The sequence below is a fragment of the Tursiops truncatus genome, chromosome 4, assembly GCF_011762595.2.
Source record: "Tursiops truncatus isolate mTurTru1 chromosome 4, mTurTru1.mat.Y, whole genome shotgun sequence".
Lineage (NCBI taxonomy): Eukaryota > Metazoa > Chordata > Mammalia > Artiodactyla > Delphinidae > Tursiops > Tursiops truncatus.
This window is the reverse complement of record NC_047037.1, coordinates 62,822,737-62,845,206: the sequence shown is the minus strand read 5'-3', so window position 1 is coordinate 62,845,206 and position 22,470 is coordinate 62,822,737. Positions and strand designations below refer to the sequence as shown.

At 47.4% G+C, this 22,470-nt stretch overlaps 1 protein-coding gene across 1 annotated transcript in view; it reads left to right on the top strand.

Annotated features, from left to right (window-relative positions):
• DGKG (diacylglycerol kinase gamma) overlaps nt 1-22,470 on the top strand; it is a 212,015-nt gene that overhangs the window by 167,405 nt on the left and 22,140 nt on the right. Inside the window, exon 22 of the mRNA XM_073803991.1 lies at nt 2,472-2,649. Within this exon, the coding sequence (XP_073660092.1) occupies nt 2,472-2,649 (178 nt within the window). The remainder of the gene's footprint in view (nt 1-2,471; nt 2,650-22,470) is intronic.

The window sequence follows — 22,470 nt, the reverse complement described above, 5'->3', positions numbered from 1 at the left end:
AATTGAGGTCTGAACACCTGGATACTAGTCTAACTCCACCATTAGTAAGTTGGATGACCACAGGCAAGATCTTTAACCTCACTGGGCCTCACTGATGAAAGATAGGACATGTTCTCTTGGGTCCCTCTCATCTCTGAGTTCCATGATTCCATACTGTAATGAAAAGTAGGCTGGGTGACAGTCCTGTTCAGAGGGTGCAGCCCTGATAAGGCAGCCACACCCCAAGGGCCATTTAATGCACAATATCTGGTGTGTTAAACTGACCAAGGAGAGGGCTTATTCCCTGTTTTGCCCTTTATATATGTGTATTAATGGACCTAATCTGCAAATAATAGGAGAGCTATTGCATAGGGTCACAGAATGAAGATTTAATATAAACTAGATGGACTGGTGGGGGCTTGGGCTGAAAGTCAGATGAAATTAAATAAGTGCAAAACCCTCTGTCTAAGTTATTTAAAAATACACAAGTTCAGGATGGGGAAGACTGGGCTGAGAAGTAGATGATGGGATGAGGGCCTGAGTGCCTGAGATGACCACCCGCTCAAGCTGAAGTGATTCAGTCGTCATATAGCTGCTCATAAAAGAGCTAGTGCAAACTTGATCATATTTAACACTAAGGATAATGATCATGGGGGACATGTTGAGCCTCTACCTGGGCTCCCCACATTATTTCATCTCTGGGGCGTGATAATATTAGGGGATCTCAGCCCCAGGAAGTGCTGGTGACATTGCCGCCTGTGCCATCAGATTCTGCCATTGGTGTTCTTTTCAGTGCCAGGACCTTATGGAGTAGGACAGCAACAAACCGTAGTGTGTACAGAACGGGGCAAGTCCCACAGGAGGAGCCAGAGACTTGACAGTGCTCAACCCTGAGGCACAACTAAATGGTGGTGTGAGAGGGAAGAGAGAGAAAGGAGTGGGTAAGACTGAGACTCCGACAGCCTGCCGTCAACCTGTATACTTCCGTTTGTAAGTTGTGTGACTTTGGGCAAGTTACTTAACTGCCTCTGTGCCTCAGTTTCCCCAAAAGTACAGTGAGGGTAATCGTAGTAACTAACTTATAAGATTATTATGAAGGTAATAAATGAGATGTGTATAAAGCCTACCTGGCCAATGGCAACGTTTAATGCATATGCGTGATGCTGCTGCTGCTGATGGTTGCACATCATCGTGTACCCAGTGGGCACTTCCGTGGAGAAGGAGGTTCATCCTGTCTGACTTCAGAAGGGAGAATAAGACCAGAGGGTGGAAGCAGGAAGGAAGAGAATCAGGTTCAACATGAAAAGACCTCTGAAATAATCAGAACTTCCTAATAAAGGAATTCCCAGTCACCAAAGAAGCTCACTCTCTACCATTTTGTAGCTGGGGAGACAAGTCATGGGGATGATAAGATACGATAAATAGAGAGCTGCAAAGAAATCAGGAAGTATGCCAAAATGAATGGCAACAAGCCCTACCTTTCTATGACTCATCTGTTAAGAAATCTCTGGAAGTTTGGATTTGTTGGTAACCTCAAAGATAGTGGATTTTTGTTGCATGCTTTTGATTTTTTTTCCTGCCTCACATTAAGCAAGACGAAGAGCTTGGGCTTTGTAGTCAGATTCCCCAGCTTTGAACCCCTGCTCTGTTATTTATCAACTGTGCAATCTTGGATAGCTTAGCTTACCTCTCTGGGTAATGTTTTCTTCTGTTAATGAAGTAGACTACCTCCAATCCTGAGGAACGAGGATCAGAGCTAATCTATTTTTTGCTGCGTTGGTAAGCATTATGCCAAAGTAGGCTGACTTTATAGATATGTGAGACAGGCAGATTGGAGCCTACTGGCCTTTTGTACCTGGCGGTGATGTGGGTGGTAGAGACTGGATAAAGAAACTCTGCTACATCAGCAAGCACATATGCCAAAATTGCACTTACGATAGAGATACAGGAGACAGGAAAATTCTGAAAGCCATCCAAATCTTAAAGTCTTATACTTCTCACAGGAGGGGTAAAATAAGAAGAGGTAAAATGAAACTTTTCTGTCATTTGTTGAGAATATGCAGTGTTAGGTTCTGGACTCAATGCTCCACCAGATCACAGTGGTTACGGAGGGGCAGGATTGATGAGAATGAGGTTGGACTGTAGAACAGTTTGCAGTTGTCTTCTGAACCATCCCTAAAGCCCTTCTAGATCTATAGACGGTTCCTGGAGCTTTGTGCTGTCTCCCCAGAGCTGACCAGGACTGGACCTCCCTCACCCCACTGCAGTGGCCAAAGCATTAGGCCTGAGCAGTGTTGCCCAAGATTCAGCTTCTGACAGAGGCTGGCTGGTGGCTGACAGCCTTTCACAATCTCCATGAGAGCCCACACCCCACGTGCACACACACGCACACACACACACACACACACACACACACACACATACATACATGCCACCTTGGGTTGGGATATACTGAGGACACTAACGGATGAAATTCTCTCTCTGCCCCTCAGTGTGACGGAGTTGGGGTGGACCTGAGCGGCATCTTCCTTGAAGGCATTGCTATTCTCAACATTCCCAGCATGTACGGTGGCACCAATCTCTGGGGAGAAACCAAGAAGAACCGGGCTGTGATCCGGGAAAGCAGGAAGGTCGTCACTGACCCCAAGGAACTGAAATTCTGCATTCAAGGTAAGCCCAGCATGAGGAAAATTGCTCCAGGTCAGTGGGAGGGATGTTTAGGCGGGTCTGGCAGCAAACTGTGTTAGGGTCTACAGCAGGCTCTAGAAGCTTCTACAGCTTTACAGGGACTCGGAGATACACTGACTCATCATCCCTGATGCTGCAATGTTTAATAACCTAATTGAGAAAAGTTACAATAAGGGAGCCCAAAATGACAGTCAGTAGTCAAACTGTGGGACTCCATGAGGTTAGGGTCAAAGGCTGTTTGTGTCAAGGTTACCAGTGTCCTTCAGTAACTAAATCCAATAGTCAGTTTTCAATCTTGATCTTGCTTCATCTGTCAGCAGCATCTGACCCAACTGGTCACTCCTTCTTCCTGGAAACACTGTCCACTCAGCTTCCAGGACTCCACACCTTCCTGGTTTCCCACTGGTCACTCCTTCTTAGTCTCTTTTGCTGAGTCCTCATCTTCTCTCTAACCTCTTTGTACGGGAGGGTCCCCGGCCCTCTTCTCTTTTCTGTCTGTACTCACTTCTTTGATGATCTCATCGAGTAGTGAGACTTTATTTAAATACCACGTGAGTGCCGGTGACTCAGCAAGTCCAAAACTGATCTCTGACGTCCCTCCCCCAAACCTTCTCCACCCACAGCCTTCTCCATCTCAGTTGACGATAACTCAAACCTGCCCGCTGCTTAAGCCAAAACACTTGGCACCATCCTCGATTCCCTTTTATCTCATATCTCATACCCAACCCATCCAAAAATCTGTTAGCTCTACTCTTTAAAAACATCTAAGATTCCTACCACCCTGGTCTGAGCCACCATCCCTTATCCCCTGGATTACTGCAAACCCTCCCAACTGGATTCCCTGCTTCTTCCCCCACCCTCTACAGTCACTTCTCACCACTGCATCAGAATGCCCCTGGGAAAATATGTCTGTCCATGCCACTCTCCTGCTCAGAATCCTGCAGTGGCTCAGACTGAAAGCTAAAGCTCTTCATGTGGCCTAGAGGGTCCTAGAGGGTTTGGCCTCTCGTCACCTCCGGACTGCATCTTCTGTTACTGCCCCCTCACTCCCTCTGCCTCCGCCACCCTGCCATGAGCCGACTCTTCTTCCTGCCTGGAACAACTGGATAGTGTGCCTTAGAGGCCATCAACTACCCGCCAGGATACAGGACACAGCTTTCTGAGAGTGCCCTTAAAACTACCTTCAGCCCTACCCCTTACCAGCCACTGCCACCAGCAAACCAGACGGGCCTCAATCAAAGTTCCTGGCAGCTCTGCCTCTTCTGTGGATCAGATGAGCCGGCCCCGCTGATCTGCAGGGATTCTCAGTGGCCTGGTGAGCCAGAGTAGGGGTGTGGGGAGAAGCCGTATGTGAGGGCTTTGGCAAAGACCCCACCTGAGGAGGCAGGAGAATGGATTCAAATCCAAGTGCTGGCACTAACCTACTTTTTGGGACGTTGGTTTTCTTTGCCATAAAACCAGCATCTGGTATAAAAGTTTTAATGACTGAATGGATGGGATTGACCAGACCATTGATTTTTAAACTAGACCTGCCTATCGAAAATGAAGTCCTGGGCCCCAGCCCAGATCTCCAGAATCAATCTCTGGGTTGGTTCCTGGGAACCTAAATTTGTAATGAGCTCCCCAGACGATCGGATGGGCTGCCGGGTTTGAGAACCACCAACATAGACAAGTGTCCAGGAATCTGGGTCTGGGTTCTTTGATGTCCCAGGTGGTTAGTCCTAAGGCTGGATGTGATCCCACCAGTAGAAGGAGACAAAACTTGGCCAACCATTGAGGGAATGGTTACTGCCTTATTTCAGACCTACCTATTAAACAATCAGATTGTCATATTCTGAAGCAAGGTCATCAAGAGGGGTCATCTGCACACCTGTGTCCTTTAAGAGAAGACTTGGGAATTTTTTTTTTCTCTGCTTCCCTCTTAAGTCCCCTTTATTTCAGAGTAAACTTTTCAATTTGTATAAATTATTAAACTCAATAATGTGTTCCTCCTTCCTCCCTTGGCAGGGGAAGTTGTGGGTGCTAGCAGAGGGTGGGGGAAGCATTGGAAGTTGTAGAAAGTTTCTGCAAACTTTCCCACCCCAGTGTTCCCACCCCAGCCGCCACTCTGGCATCCAGGCAGAGCAGAATCAGGGCAGAATCCCCCTCCCCTCAGGCAGGGGCTGGGGGCCGCTCTTGCTGAGGATGTTTTCTGGTTGGGGCTCAAGGACAATCGTCATCTTCCCTTGTATGTCTTACCGTATATCTTCCCCTTCTTCAAGCAAGAGTAATGTGTCTGCTGATCGCTCATGACCTTCATGTACAGGAACTCTCTTCCCAAAATCCCCCTTTCCCACCCCAAGAATATGCTTTCAGAGCTAAAAATGCAGCTACTTCCTGTTCTTTAGATGAGGACAGGAGCTGATCAGAGCAGAGACTGAGGAGGGAGTCTTGGCTTCTGGGCTTTGCAGAGAACGAACCTACAGTGAAAGCTTTTTCTTAAAGGGCCATGATCTCCTTTAAGATGAGATGTTAATGAGGAAACGCTAAAGAGGCAACCCATTTTAAAAAGTGGCAAAGCATTGGCCTGGGAGTCAAGAGTCCTGGGTTCCAGTCCAGACTTTGCCTCTCACTAGTGTATGATGTTGGGCAAGTCCTTTCAACTTCTTGGGTTTCAGTTTTCATTATCTGTAAAATAGGCAAATCTGACAATCCTACAGGTTCCTGTAGAGCGTAGGTTGCTTACAGCTCCACAGAATTAAGGCACGGCCAGGTTTTGGTCTAGTGGACTCCTTGAACAGAATTATATGGCAGGTTTCTTCCTTCTTTCGGTGTGTTTTGTCTCGGTTTATAGGTCAGTGGCTGAGAAGGTAGGGATCTTCCTCTGCAGGCTCTTTATTTGTTGGGATTTGTTATTCCTTGGCAGATTCACTAGGGTTGGAGGTGAGGGAGAGGTCAGAGGAGAATAGTGGGAGGGAGGGGGTTTATCATAGGAAGTGTTAAAGGAAATGACAACAGAAAATGTTACTGTCAAATCTCATCACAGGTCAGTCTTTCTCCTTGGAAGAGCAAGCCAAGAAAGAAGGTCAATCAAGATTAGCATGGAATGAGTTCCATAAAACCATTGGCTGATTAGAAAGCAAGAAGTGGTCTTGGGGAAAGTACCAAGCTTGCAGTTGAATGACCTGGGTTTAAATTTAGGCTTTACACTTTCTAGTCTTATAAACCTTGGAAAGTTACCCAACCTCTCTGAGTCTCAGCTTCCTCACCTGTAAAATTGGCATCATAATACCTAGCTTGTCATGATGATGGATGTCAGAGTGCCTGGAACATAGTATAAGCTTAAATTTTCTCCTCACCTTTAAGGCTATGTTATGTTGGGGCATACCAGCTGAATGACTGATTTTGAAGTTCTCAGGTTTAGCATTGCTACCTATCTGTACTATCACTAAGAAAGAGCAGAGATCCTGCCAAACTCCAGCCCAGCCTTTGCCCCAGCACATTAAACCTATACCATCAATTGTACCTTCTGCCTCCTTTCCTAGACCTTTCAAATTCCAAGGATGGAGGCTGGATAGTATTCATCTTTTCCCCAGTGCCTGACCCCGTGTAGTTAGTCCAAAAAAGGTTATTGGATAAATGAGAGGTACCTGGGCAATGGTTCTTTTTAGTTTTTATAATACCAGTAAGAATAGTGACAGGTATTTATATTTCATTTTGGCTTGCAGATAGTTTTACATATATTAACTTAACCTAACCCTAACCAGAAACCCATGAGCAAGGTTATACCCACTCCCCTCCATGTCCCTATTTCATAGTTGGGAAAAACAGAGGCCCAGAGAAGCAATAGGACTTATACAATTTATGTCCAGTGGTCGCATCAGAACCAAGTCCCTGATTCCTAGCCTAGCCCCAAGTGGCTAGTGTCCAACTAGAAAATTTATTTGAGGTCCTACTATGTGTTCTGCACAAGCCAGACACTCAGAAAACAGGAAGCATTTATGTTCCAGTCCAAGGAAAGGCTCCATATACACTTGGTTGAAATTCTGCTCCTCCTACAAGACCTACCTCAAGGGCCATCTCCTTCCTAGAGCCTATGGTGGCACCTCTGGAAGTGAGTCTGGCCTCCGAATTCCTAGAGCATTTAATTTGGGCTTCTGTCTTGACAGTACACTGATTATGGGTTGCATTGTCTCGTAGGCACATGTATCCTCATCATATTTTTCTCCTGCCAGTACCTGGAAAATGGGGAGCATGTGTTCTTCATCTCTGTGTCCCCTTCAAAGCCTAACATCCTACCTGGCTCAGGTTGTTCTACAGAAATGTTTGTCGGAGGGCGGTGGGGGGGCGGGGAAGGAATCTTGCCTTTGGCCTGTGAGCACAGTGGGCAGTAGATTCTGGAGCTGGACAGGAGCAGACCCTCAGGGAAAAATCTTAAAAAAAAAATAGTCTTACAAAGAGTTCGATGCAAATATTTGTGAGACTGAGAATTTAGTTTCATGGAACCATTAGAAACTCATTTGATAAGTAAGATGTGCTGGCTGTCTTCAAATAAGTAATTCAAATATAGCCTGGAGGACTTATAGCTGAGAGTCGCTGTAGAGTAAGGGACTGACCATTGAACTAGAAGCTAGAAGACGCAGACCTCCCCACCACCAGCCGTGTGATGTTAGTTGAATCATTGAATTTTTCCAAGCCTCCATTTCAACCCTTGCAACATGGAAACAATTATAATCTCTCTCCATCAGCATAGTCCCCTTGTTTTGAGAGTTAAATGAGATCATCCATGTAGAACACTTAGCAGAATGCCTGGAACGTGGTGAGCGCTTGATCAATAGTAATCAGAAAAATTGTTAAGTGATCAGTGGAAGGCGATGAGTATTTAGTACGTGAGAAAAGGGCCAAATTTAGAATTTCACTCTCTCTACTTCTGCTTCAGTAATTTGGTCTGGATTATCTTTAAATTACCTATGGTTCTAACAGCCCACAACTCTAGGGTTACTTGTTGGCACTGTGCTTAAGTGTGTTTGGCTGTTGCTGCCTATGTGGAGGTTCCACCTGAGTGGCTATCCGGCGAAGCCAGGCGAGGGTAAGGGTGCCAAGCCTTGAATCACCAAGGGCATGCATGGCACAAGCTAGATCAGTCCCCCCCGAGGCTAGGGAGCGAAGCCCTGGAAGCTCTGCCGTTGTTTCTCTCCGGCCCCACCCTGGATGTGAATGCAGGAGACTTCCTACACATGTTCCCAGACTCTTCTCTGAGACTCGTGTATGCCCCCATCCAGCCTTCAGCCTTGAGCCAGCAGCAGCCTTGAGGCTGTGTCACCCAGAGCTGGCTACCTTACCCTCAGTGAGGTTTCTTAGTCAACCCCGTGTGAACTGCATCCAGGGTGTCCTAGACAAGATTCTAAACAGAGAGGGCAAGATCTCCCCAGACTTTCACTAGGGAATAATTTTTGCAATTCCTGGTAAACAAAAACAGGGAGACCTTTGGTAGGATATACATTTTGAGTCAGTTTCCCAGCAGCAGTGACAGGCTTTCTGTCATTTATTCAACACACACCTTCGAAACACAGACCAAATGCCAGGCACCAGGGCACATTGATGAGCAAAACCAGATCTAGTGCCTGCAGCCATTAGGGAGTGCGGGAACCAGGCCTCAGTAAAACAATCCCACAGAGAGGCATGTAGTTAGGATCTGTGATAAGTGCTAAGAGGGAGAGTCGCATGGCTACTCAGCACCCCAGCAAGGCCAGCCAGCCACTGCGTGGCTCACAGATAGGCTCGCTAGCCTGGAACTCAAACCAACTAGCAGGCACTCACACAGGCACCCTCCTGGCAAAAGCATACGGTCATCAAATCTGCCACCCAGATGCCAGGGTCTTACCTGGGAAGAGGAAAACCCTCCCACTTCAGAGTCAGTTGACACCACTCCTTTGTGGGCACAGGTGGTTCAACCTGCCTGTGCACTGTGCCCATGTGGATCTTCACTAATGGCATGGGTCTTACCCTGAATCCCAAAGCCAGATAAAGGGATGCCATCCAGCTGTCAGAGATCCACCCTCCCGGGTGGTGAGCCAGAGCTCAGATGAGACAATAGGATAATCATGGGTACATGAGTTCATTGCTTCTCAGGGCTCTCTCCTCACTTGTAGGAAACCATAACAGAAAGTGGCCGGTTGGGTTCAGGAGCTGTCCAGGGTTGTATGTTCCCAATTTTCCCATTTGGTGGAGATCTGACCAGAAAGACAGTCGTAGTGAGCAATTGCTAGCCACTCACGGCTCATTCGGGTTGAAAAATAGAAATGTTCCTAAAAAGTGTGCATTTCACAGAGGGCTCTCTGGCCAAGGTCTCACCTAGGGGCTGAGATGGAGCAAGGCTAGCAACCCCTAAAGAGCCTGGCGGGCACTTGGTGGGGTGTGCGCTGGGACGCCCCTCAGCACTGGGAAGTAACCATGGCAACACACCGTCATTCCTCTGCATCAGTGGCAGGCCTACAGAGAGACTCTGCTCTGCTTTTCACAGGAAATCACAGCTTTGTCACTCAGTCCCTCAAGCACCCACGTTGGAATCAACATGCCCCAAACCCAGATGAGGCATTCTCTTCTCCCTCTTTACACACCCTCCCCCTTCTCCTGAAGCCCATTGCCCATCCCCACATTCCCTGCCTTGTTGATAGCATCACCTGTTGCCCAAGCTAGAGACCCAGAGTGATGCATTTCCCATCACAGCGGCTCATGGAACTCTCCTGTAATTATTTGCTCACATGGTGTCTCTCCCACCCAATGTGAGCTCCTCGGCTCCAGATATCATCGTTCCTTCTACATCCCTGTGCCTGGCACGGCCTCTGAGACCTTGAAGGAGCTTATTAATATTGGTTGACCAAAAGCACCCAGCGTCAGGGGCACCTGGAGCAGTAAGATAGGGAACCGTGTTTGATGGGATGAAATTTGTGTGTGTGATGCTCGTGAGCAATGTTGCAGAGCTGCTGTGCCAGCATCGGGCTGGACAGGAGGCCAGGAGGTCTGCCTTCCATCCTCACTGGTCCCTTCTCCAAGCCCCTATGTATTCCCAGCTGCCTCTACATCACGCAGCCTCTCCGTACCTGTCAGGGTTGCCTGCTGGACTCTGCGGGTTAGGCTAGGTGTGTTTTTGCAGCTTCCAGGTCAAGGCCACACAACCTGATTCTCAGGTCTATGTAGTATTGAAATCCCAGACTCACTGGTCTCTTAGAAATTTAGAGATCCTTTCGTCCTCAAGATAAGGAGAGGGGGAACCAGCAAGGTGAAGTGGCTGGCCCTTGGCCAAACCCCGACTGAAATGCAGGTCTTTTAGTTCACACAGGCCAGCCCTCTGTCCACTAGAGCAGAGGTTGGCAAGCTTTTCCTGTAAAGGACCACATAGTAACTCTTAAAATAGTTAGGCTTTGTGGGCTATGCAGTCTCGGCTACAACTGCTTACCTCCAACCCCTCAGCGTGAAAGCGGCCATAGACCACACGCAACGAATGGTATGGCTGCGTCCTAGTCCCCCTTTATTTACACAAACAAGCAGCAGGCTGGGTTTGGCCCTCGAGCCGTGGTTTGCCCATCCCTGCACTAGAACCTCACGTGGTCCACAGCCAGCAGCAAGGGCATCACCTGAGAGTGTCAGAATGTAGGCCAAACCTCCTGAAGCCCAATCTGCCTGTCAGCAAGATCCCCTGGTGATGAATGCTTACTCAAGTTTGAGAAGCACTGCACTGGTGGGCCTGGCTGCTCCCCCGAGGATGCCAAGAAGATACTTTATAGATTAGAAAATTGAGGCCTAGGGAGATTAATTGACCCGTCCAAGGTCACACAAACTGGAGGACCTGGGACTAGAGCCCAAGTCCTAGTATTTCACACATGGAATTCTTTCTACACACACCAGACCACCCACCCCAGCCTCCCCATTTCTGCCTGTCCCTGACCCAACCCGCATTTACTAGAAGTTCAAGTGAAGCGATCCTTCATTCTTCCCCAGCTGACTTGTGAATCAGGAGGACTCTGCCTCCAGCTGAGTGCCCCCACACACACCCCGCCAAGATGGGGAGGGGTGGGCGAGGCAGAATAGGGCCTCCGGAGGCTGTTCCACGTCCGCAGAGGGAAACTTGCTCATACAGGTTCAAGCTGGAGTTAAACTCCAACTGAATTCCTGCCTTAGGAGGTTTGTTGCTCAAAATAGAACCAAAGAACCAAGGAAACTTTCGTTTTTCACATGCAGAAGAAACTTCTAGACTGGCTGTCTGGCAGGCCTAGACATCTTAGATTTTTCCCTCTTCTGCTTGCCCCATCTTGACCCACCACCAGCTCCTGTTCCCCTGTAGCAACTTTAATATCTGGCACCTCCTAAGACCCAGCCCACAGCAAAACTCCATCCTGGCCACACGCTCTGCACAGCCTGTGCTTCTTGATCTGTTTTTAAGTCGTGCAAGAAGTGCTTCATCTTCTTAATTAATCAATAAATATGTATTGGGCTGTTGTTTACTGAGCCCTTATTTATGGGCCAAGCTGTTGCCTATTTAATTATTTAATCTATTTTATGGCTGACGCTAATGGGGTTAAGTGACTGGCCGAAGAATACAGATGATACCCAGTAGAGCTGATTCAAACCTGCCTTCAAGTACCGAGTGCTCCAGGTGCTATAGAGGGTGCAAGCACCAGTGTGACATGGTTCCAACCTCCAGCAGATCTCAGTCGAATGTAAGAAATACATGTAGAACGATCATGTTACCACTGGCGTGATAGGCAAGCACCACGGAGTGGCAGAAACAGAGTACGGTTAGAGTGTGGGGAGTAAGAAAAGGAGGGGCTTTCCTTAGGGACTCAATCCCCTGCTGCCCAGCACTGTGCCAGGCACCTAGGAGGTGATCAATAAATATTTGATGTATGACTGAATGAATGAATGAATGAACGAACGAACAAGATAGAATGTGTGTGTGCCAGTACTTGAAGCCGGAAAGGATTGGAAAGGACAGAATGAGAGAAGAGGCACATGGACTAGAGCATCAGCACACAGAAATAGCAAAGGGGAAGACTGGAAACGTAGAGACCCTTGAGTAATGTGCCATGGAGTTTGTATATGATCCTTTGAATAATGGGAAGGTTAATAATGAAGGGTTTTAAGCCAAGAGCAATAGGATGAGAGAGCAGCACGCAGTTTGGATTCAAGGAAAAGGAAAGGAACTGGCAGCAAGGAGGCCAGTTAGGAGGCTGGTGCAGAACACAGGCTTACAACTCTGAGGCCTTGAATAGCAGTCAGTGGCACAAGAGGAAAAATGGACAAAAGCCAACAGGAAGTGGGGGACAGACAAAGGGGACACTGCCGTGTGGATGATGCCTCCTTCCCCGCAAACCACCCAACAGGGTCCCGACTTCTTCTGCCCACAAGCTCAGCCGTGTCCTGTCTACCTCCACCCCAAAGCCCTCCCCATTACCAGTGGCTGCTGTTGGCAGAATGGATGCCTGAAGCAGGGCCCTGTGTCTTTTCCACCTCCAGCCTGCAGCCAGCACCCATCTCTTCCCATTTTCCGGACAATTCATCCAACACTTGTTAAGCACCTACTTGAATTTAGCACCATATGCTAGAAATATTTTGCATTCATCATCTCATTTCAGTCCCCTACAGCACCCCTGAGAGACACTTTATAATTAGAAAAATAAGCCCAGGGAGGTTAATTGACCTGTCCAAGGCCACACTAATTGGTGGATCTGGGACTAGAGCCAAGTCCAAGTATACCAAACCTGGCATTCTTTCCATTCACACAATACCCTCCCCCACCTCCCCATTTCTGGTTGATCTTGACTCAACAACCAGAAAGTCACAGCTATCCTTTCGCTTTGCCTTTCTGGATATGTGCATCCCTCTAGCTGTGATTCATTTGGTGGGCGTAGCTCTCTGTAATGTACCTTATGTGTGTCATGCCTGAGACTCAGGCTTGAGTTGAACTGGAAGATCTCACCACTAATTGATTGATTCTATTATATACACTGCATGTGGAATTGAAGCTTCTTGAGCTCAGTGGGCAAAGTAATGCCAGATAATAAACCAACTAGTATTTCACCTTCAGGCCAAGAGAGTCAGCATTCCATTTAACAAGAAGTCTCCCCTGCGAGGAGCTGAGGATAGGCTCACCCCACTCCACGCCCCCTTCCCTGCACTGAGAGGTCCCACCATGCCAAGATGTTTGGTCTCTGCTTTGAGTCCTTTATTCAGAGCTTATTTGGGGGGTCAGACCGGCCTTGGTTTGAATTCCAGCTTTACCATATGCCAGCTTTGTGACATTAGGCAAGTTCCTCAACCTCTCTGAGCCTCAAGATTTTTTTTTTTTTTATGTTGGGATAATAGTGTCTATCCAACAGAGTTGCCACAAAGATTAAAAACAATAAAGCTGACAGAGCTCTAGGCCTGGCCTGGAGTCTGTGTCCAGTAATAGTCATGCTCTTCATGTCCTCATTGGGACCACCAGGTCAAGATTCCTGTAGCTCCGCTGCCTCCCAAGCCTTATGCGATATTCTCACTCTTGATCTTTCTTAGAGGCAAGATGATGATGTCAGATCCTCCCTTCAGAGCCATTTCAGGAGACCATTTCTTCCGGGGAAATTCCCCACCACACACCTCCACCAGCACGCTGGCCCTCCCCTTCTGAAGCCCCTGGCCCTTAGGCATGTACCGAGCCTTCATCAGAGCCCTGCCAAACCCGGGAAGAGAAAGCCACACAGAATAGAGGCCCCACCACACAAGCAGGCTTTCAGGAACCAGCCACAATGGCCATTGTGAGCACAAACTCACCCTTCCTCTTGCCTCAGTGTAGGGCTGCACAGAACGTTCTGTCTTCTGCACAGTGTGAGAAGCGGCAAGGCCTGCTGCCAACCTACTCTTGACCCAGCCGGCCAGGAAACCCAGCCTCCACCTTTGTTGGAAGAGCTCAAACCAAACTCAAGGATAGAATGCCCTCACCCCCGATCAAGGAAACATAGGCCCAGCGGAGGAAAGTGACTGGCCCAAGGTCATACAACTAGACAGCTAGAGCAGAGGCAGAAACCCCGGACCCTGCCCGCTGGGCCAACACATTTCCTCTCCCTTCCACCCTGCAGCCCCTCTCCTCAGAAAGCAGTGGCTCTGGGCTGCTTTTCCTTTCCGTTTCCATCTGGATCACCCAGAGTCCAAGACCATTCAGTACCCTCTGACCACTTTTATGCCCTGATGGGGCTTTACAGACCCCTGGGAGTGGAAGATACCTGCAAACCAGTGTGACGAGGACACAAAGGAAACGCCCGTCAGAAGGGGTGCCCAGCCGGACCAGGGCTGTCAAAGCCATGCCTGTCTCCAGATCCTTCTCTGCATCCTCATTGCTCAGCCCAGGAACAAGGGAAAGCCACCAGGCCCGTTGTGGGATTGTATCTCTCTCTCTCTCTCTCTCTCTCTCTTTCCCTCTCTCTCTCTCTCTCTCTCTCTCTCTCTCTCTCTCACACACACACACACACACACACACACACACACACAGGAACACAAAGGCAGGGAAAGGACTCTCTCTCTCTCTCTCTCTCTCTCTCTCTCTCTCACACACACACACACACACACACACACACACACACAGGAACACAAAGGCAGGGAAAGGAAAGGAACTAAAGAACTCATTTCCAAGTAAAAGCTCCCTGTTTTAAAGGAAAAAAGTTGAAATAGGGATTCTTCTCTTGCCAGGAGGGACCGTCACCCTAAAATCTCAAGGTCGTGGAATCTCTGCTCCTCTTTTCCTCAGTGTCCTTCTCCTCTTTCTTTTCCTACCCTCCCCCCCCCCATCTTCTCCTCTCCCTCCTCTCCTTCCTCCTGGACTACCTTCTCTGGATTACACTGATTACCATCTGCAGAAGGCCACGCACTTACTATGTAGCAAAGACAATTTCCTGAGGACCACCCTTTCTAAAGAAAAATCACAATGACAGCCACCGTTTCTTGAGGGCCTTCTGTGTGCTCTCTGCAGGCTCTGGATGGCATCACTTCTAAACCTCATCAGCAACCCTGCCAGTGAGGTTACTAGACCTACATTTTCCTGATAAAAGACTCGGAGAGGCTAAGCGACTTCTCCCACAGTAATAGAAGTAGTGAGCGCCAAACAGTAGGCACTCCGACCTAAGTCTGTCCAAAGCCCGTGCTCTGTGCTTCACAGCTTGGCTCACAGTAGCACGCTCTTTACGCTGGGTTTACAGAACGCCAGGAAGTGAGCCCCCTGCCTGCTCCGTTTACCGGCAAGGAGCCCTCTGACTTTGTGCTGTGTCTGAGTTAGGATGTCTAGGGAAAGCACTGGTCATAAATTACCCTTCCAATAAGCTATGATTGGGATACCTGAGGGCCTGGTGCTTTGAAAGGCCAGGTGGGAACATGGCAGGTAAGTTACAGCCTGCCTTCCTTATTCACCTTTTTGTGCCCAAGGAAGCCCCAAAGCCCCCTCCATCTCCATCTCCCCACCCCCCAGCCTGTTTTCAGGCCGCCATGCTTCTAAGCGGGCTTTGAAGCTCTCTAGCTGGGAGCAGCCTTTCATCTGCCCAGACCAGACCCAGTGGGAAGCTTAGGTGGGCTGATCAGTGCCCGGCTTTGTTGGGCTCTGGGTTCCTGAGCCGCCAAGGGCACGTGGGCTATCTCCATGGAAATCTGGAGGCAGGAGAGTAGCCCAAGGTGACGCCTACCACTGGCTTGGCAGGCCGAGTCTGCCAGCTACCACTCACCCGTCCAGAACATGGGGGCCGAACCTGGCCCGCAGCAGGGCAGAGCGGGTTGCATCCTTGCTTTCTGAGGCGAGTAAGAAGGTCCCACAGCCCCTCCCCGTGCATGCCGGCTTCTCAGTAGCCCAGTGATAAGGGACGTTCCTACCTGCTGCTTACTGAGCACCTTCACATTCTTTGTTTCTTTTGTCCTCAAAATAACCCATGATGTAGGTTTTCATATTGTCCCTCTTATGGGCAGGGATGTTTGGTGGGGGGGGGGGGGGGGAATTTTGTTCATATTTTGAAGCCCTCATCCCCAGTACCCCAGAATGTGGTCGTAATTGGAGACAGACTGTAAAGAGGTGATTAAGTTTAAATGAGGCAGTTAGGGTGGGCCCTACTCCCATCTGATTGGTGTCCTTACAGGAAGAGGACATTGGGCACAGAGAGAGGCACCGGAGATGCGCGTGCACAGAGGAAGGGCTGTGTGAAGGGGCAGCCAGGGGTGGCCACCTGCAAACCCAGGAGAAGGGCTTCAGAAGAAGCCAACCCTGAAAGGTGCAAGATGTACCTTGACCTTGGCCTTCCAGCCTCCAGAACTGTGAAGGAATAGATTGGTGTTGGTTAAGCCACCCAGCCTGTGGGATTTGTTATGGCAGCCCTAGCGAACTAACAGACTCAGAGAAAACAAATGCCCTGCCCTGTATGGACACAGCCATTGAGCTGTTAGCCCCAAACTCAAGAACTTGCGCAGAGTTTCTGAGCTTTTTCCTTTATCCCTGTGATGCCGTATTTGTCTGTCAGAGGCCACGTATGAAGTAGTGACAAATTTTTGCATTTCGAATTAATCAGACACATACCCCTGTCAGTCAAAGCTTCAGAGCAGCATTAGCTGACTGGTGTTACCTGCTGAACTGATAGGATTCTAGCCCAAAGTAAGCACAGACACCTAACACCTCAGTCCACCTGTGCTGCTGTAACCCAGGTAAAGGGGCAGAGCCCACAGGGTTTATTACGTCACACAGCTGCTCTAGGGTATGCGGCGGCCTTCCTCACCGCTGGGATGGGATGGCTCAGAAGCCTTCTGGTGCCGTCACATAGGGTTTCAGCACCTCCGCTGAGGGTTGCTTGATTCCGGGGGTAGCCCATTGCAGCCCTCATACCTGAACCCTGGAGTGCAGATAGAAGGGGAAGCAGGGTGGGAGTGAGATTGAGGGTAGCAAAGCACGCAGCTAGGCTAAGGATCTCCCACGCTTCTCCAGGGCACCGCAAGTGAGGAGCCCAAATCATGACACCCACATCATATCCCTTATATCTTAAAGGACTAAATGTTCATTAATGTGAACCAGCAGCCAAGATGAGTATGAACATAAAAATTATGCATTAAAGAAGAGAGGTGAAAACCAGACTGGGTCATCATTATCTGTTATATGCAGATTAAATGAGTTAATTCATGGAAAACCTGTTACCCAGTTTAATCTAGGCAAGTTGTTATCATTATTATTAATCATTATATTTTTCCTCTTTCAGGCTAAACCTGTCAAGGTCTTTGACACTAAAGCATGTATCTTATTCAATTTACTCAACAAACATTTATTAGGAGCCTTCTATATGCCAAGGACTGGGCTAGTTGCTAAGGATTCAAAGATAAACAAAACAAGAACACATCCCTGCCTTCAACTCTCAGTGGGGTTGGGAGAGTGATGCGTCCAGAAACAGTTGTCATTGGGTGAGATCCACTGAGCAGAGGAGAAGGAAAAAGCACACTGCCTGGAGTGTCCCGGGAGGGTAAACAGGAGTTCTCCAGGCAGAGGGATACCTGTGCTGGGAACAGGGCCAGATAGCGAATGACCTTGGATGCCTCACTAAGAACTGAGATGTTGTCCTTGGGCTTCCAGAGGGTTTAAGCAGGGAAGATGTGCCCCTTAAATAGGAGCGCTCTGCCAGCCTTTACCTATTGGCGCTGAGCTCCACCCCCTCCTCCAGACTGTGGGAAGGTCTAAAGAAATAAAAGCAAAATGGGGCTGAGATCAAAGAAGTGGGAAAAGGAACAGAGTCAGGGAAGAGTTTAAAGGAAGAAAAACAGCTGGGGCAGGATGCCCACTTCATCTAAAGCTCACCTGGATTTACGGCCTTTGTGTGAAACCACGAGGAACACTGAAGATTGTTAAAGATGTTTTAACCTGAATATTATGGGCTGGACTCTTGTACACAGCTCTAAGAAGGTAGACAGACAGACAGACTGTTGGGAGTTGCCAGGGTGAATGTGGCAGAAAAGGAAAGCAAACCTAATATGTTTTTGGAGCCCACTCTGTGCCAGACACTTTCACATACACCTCTGCCATTTAATCGCATAACCACACTTTGAGGTCAGTATTATTATTCCTAACGTCTCCTTTTCAAGTGAAGAAGCTCTGGATCAAAGCAGTCAGGAAGTAACTTGTTTATATTCTTCTTCACTCCAACTCCTGCATATGTTTTGGGCAGTTTTATTGCCTAAGGCTCAAGTTCTCCAACTTGATTCTGAGTGTGCCTCAGAATCTTCCAGAGGGCTTGTTAGAACACAGACTGCCAGGCCCAACCACCTGTGTTTCTGATTCAGTCGATCTGGGTGAGGCCTGAGGATTTCCGTTTCTAACAAGTTTCCAGGTGATGCTGATACCACGCTCTGAGAACCACTGGCCTATGGGGATGATCTACCCAATAACCTAGCCCAGCGGTTCCCAAACTGTCTGCATTTTGGAATCACCTGGGGAATCTTTAAATCAGCTAGGCGAATACTGATTGATGCCTAGCTCCCAGGCCTATGCATTCTTTTTTCTTTTTTCTTTAATTGAAGTGTTGTTGGTTTACAGTGTTTCAAGTGTACAGCAAAATGATTCTGTTATACATAATATATACATATATATATTCTTTATCAGATTCTTTTCCATTATAGATTATTACAAGATATTGAATACAGTTCCCTGTGCTATACCGTAGGAGGCCCACACATTCTGATTTAACTGGTATGGGGGCAACCTGGGTATTATTATTTTTACCCCCCCCCACCCCAGGTAATTCTAACATGCAGCAAAGTTGAGGAACCGCTGACCTAGCCGCACTTCTCCTTGACTCTGATCCCTATCACCACCCTCTCCTTCACCTGCCCACCACCGCAGGTAGAACTTGTCATCCTAGCGCCACTCACAGCACATCCTCCCAAACCTTTCTCCCACCGTCTCAGAACACCTGCTCCTGGAACTCATGAAGTCTCTCACTTGGCTTCTCCCTTTTCACCTAGTCTGTCAACTCCTTCCCTGTTCAACCTAGATCCTGTGGTACAGTAATTACTGTAACCATCTCTTGCCCACAGCAACACATCAACCAGCCTGTTCTTTCTTTGACCATATATGTCTACCTGGGAAAGTTTGAGGAGGAATATCTAAATCAAACTGCAGGCATGGAAGTCCAGGGAGGCTTCTTGAAGTTGACAGTGCTTGAGCTGGGTTTTGATGAGCAAGTAAAAGTGGAAGAGAGCATTTCAAGCAGGGGTACGGCATGCGTAGAGGCATGAAAGAGAGAAACAGTAGGGTTTATTGGGGAGCTAAGTTGTTGTATATGTCTGGAGCAGGAACTTAGCCCTACGATGTCAGGAGATAACGGTACAGAGGCAGCCTCTTGTCAGATGGGGGCGGGTCTTGGGCATCATCAAGCCAGGGAACTTACATCTTTCCAAGTATGAACAGCAGTTGATAGGTTTTTAAAATGACTTTTAAATTATAACAGTGATATACACTTATAGAACATGCAAAACACTTAGAAAAACATAAAGTAGAAAATAATAATCACTTTTAATTACCCAGAACTCACAACTCTTTAATATTTTAGGGGAATTTGTTCTTTTCTTCCATGCATGTTCTTATATAGTTGAGAACATGCTATGCAAGTAAGTTTGTATCCTGCCTTCGCACTTGAAGTTATAACATATACATATTTAATGTTTTTGAAATCTGTAAACATTTTAATAGCAGTGTAAAATTCTATAGTTTGATACCATATAATTTAACTATTCTCATATAGGTAGAAATGGGGGAGGGGGAAGTTTCAGTGTAATAAATGACACCACAATATTCATATTTGTATGAACTTAGATTTTTTCAGTGGTTTCTTGTGATCAATATCAAGAAATAAATGAATCAACCGTGTGAAAGTTTTAGACATTTATTACCAAACTTCTAAAAACTTTTCTGCCAGTTTACAGTCTGATCATAGGTATGAAAGCGTGCACATTTCATCTTCCCTTCCCAGTGCCTGGTGTCATGCTTGGTGCCACTGAAGGGTTTTTGCTGTGGAGGTGACCTGAGCAGATGTGCATTTATAAAATCCCGTACTGGAGGCTGAATCAAGTGTACCAGATTGGAACTGCTATTGCTGTCCTTGCTGTTCCGCCTCTGCTTCCACATTCTCCTGTTCCCATGTTCCCATTCTTCCTCTTTTTTCTTTCTTGGAGGAAGTGTTTGCTGCACACAGAGCACTGCCCAAGACTTTGTTGCCAGGAGCAGTGCTGAAAGACCTAGCTCTCTGGTTGCAACAAGTTGGTGCCCAGCCCAGAGACCCTCTTTTTATAGTTCTATGAAAAAAAAAATCTCTAGATAGTAATTCTCATTAGGGAGAGATACTTTTTATATTTTCCAATGACATTGCCAAGTGAGTTTATTGATAAATTAATTTCCTTGTGTATCCAGTGACTATCCAGTCCTACACACAATCACCCCTGTCCCTGGAATGTCCTTCCTCTTTCTCCTTCCTAACCCAGCAAATTACCTTGGCATTCATCCTTCAAGACCTTCCTTAAATGTCTGTGACACTTCCTTCCATACCTTGCCCAGTCATAATCAGTTACTCAGGCCTCCTTGTTCCTATAGTTCACTGACAACATCTTCTACACCTAACGCTTTTCCTCCCTCTTGGCCAAGAGTCCTTCAAGAGTTGAATATTTTGCATTCCCACTTCTTAGCACACTGCCTGGCACTTGGTTGCCATCAGTAACTGTTGAATGATTGAGTGAGTGGATTAATGAGTTCCTGTTTTGCTAAGATACATGGACATTCCATCTTAAACAGAAACAAATTGAAGAATGTAGAGACAATATGGAGATGATATGAATTGCCAAACCACACTCTGAGTCATTGGTACCTAAGGTAAAGCAGACACGTGGTATATCAGGTGTCCTGATGCTGGATTCTAAGTTCTGAACGTTAAATGTTCTGTGTGCCTGCACATCAACCCGTGCTCTGTTCTGTTTCATTTTAACTCCAGATGCAGTTTCTGCATAAGGATCTGTGTGCTAGAGGAAGTACAGGGAATTGAGTGATGCCAGAATTTCCCAAAATGTGTTCCAAAGAAAACTGCCAGGGTTACCTATAAACTGTTTTCTAGGTATCACACAAAAGAAGAGTCTCATGGTCCAATAAGTTTGGGAAACAAAGTTGAATATATTTCTTTACTGCAGAACTTCCTGGTAGGCATTTTAGGAAGTTGAAAGGTCAGTTAGGCAATGGTAGAGAAACAGAACAGCCAGCAAGTCTTCCTTCAGTGGTAAGCAGGAGCCATCCTAGCCTCTTCACACCGGGGAAGATTCAGAGTACAAATTCAAAGGCCGAACGGTGAGACATAGAAGATCCTGGCCCCTCCCCTTGCACTTCTGCACTTATCGCCCAAGTCCCACATTTGTGTAAACCCCTGCCTCTACCCACCCCCCGTACTGATGAGATCAGCCTGCATTATGTCTCTTCTAGAGCCAGGAAGCAAGGTAATGTGTGGGAAGTAATAGCTGCAAGGTAATGTGTGGGAAGTGATAACAACTTTTCGCTGTTAAAGCCATTCAACAGGAAAATTTGTTAAAAGACCAAGACATTGTAAAAGCTGAAACACTTGAGTCTATTAAGGCCCCTGCTTCTTAGAACATTTTGTTACCAGGGAATGTTTCAAGGAGGGAAAACACTGAACTATCACAGCACTGTCAGATACCAAAGACTGGTACAGAGAGCAACATTTTACAAGACATCTGTCTCTCTGCCAACAGAGAAACTTCTAAAAAGTTCGACCTCTCTTTTCTCCTACTTTCTCCTACCCCAGTATGACTCCCCCACTCTCCTCACCCCTAAACACACCCTACACGTCTTTCCTCCCTCCCTTTTGCTCCCTCCCTCCTCCCCTCCCTCCTCCCTCCCTTTCCCTCCCCTCCCTCCTCCCTCCCTTTCCCTCCCCTCCCTCCTCCCTCCCTTTCCCTCCCCTCCCTCCTCCCTCCCTTTCCCTCCCTCCCTCCTCCTTCCCTTTCCCTCCCCTCCCTCCTCCCTCCCTTTCCCTCCCCTCCCTCCTCCCTCCTCCCTCCTCCTCATTTTTCTCCTCCTTCTCCTCCTCCTTCTTCTTCTCTCTCTCATTCACAACCCATACTGATTTCACAGACACTGTAAAATGACACATTAAGCTAAAACTATCCAATGGTTATTCAACACACTTTAGTAAGAAGGGAACTAATTAAGTGACTAGAGGTTTAGACATTTGTTGTTTACTGGATCTAAGCTCCTTAAGAGAGCCTGGAGCGTTCTCCTAAACAAACTTTGCCTATTCATGGCTTCTTGTTCCAAATCCAAATGAGATGGAGGGTTTAAGGAGACAGTATCTTTTCACAGTTATGAAAACAGGAGTACCAGAGATAGGAGAATGGGAGTGTCGATGGGTGTGGAGGGGAAAACCAGGGGTGTAGAGAGACTAATGCAGTGTTTGTATCTGCTGGCAGCTGATGTCCATTAGTGATCGTTAGGTTAGACTTCGGCGACGTTTACACATTTGTGGTCAGCCCAGTAGTTTAACTGTCTTCATTAGAAGTATATCCGTCAAGAGGGAGGAGATGTGGGAATCTATGTTTATGTACAGCTGATTCACTTTGTTATACAGCAGAAACTAACACACCATTGTAAAGCAATTCTACTCCAATAAAGGTGTTAAAAAAAAAAGAAGTATATCTGTCAAGAGACTGTTTTTTAAACAACAGTCTAACAAAAAAGTAAAGACACAATGCTTGGTGTCAGTTTATTTATCTCTTGTAAAAATAAAA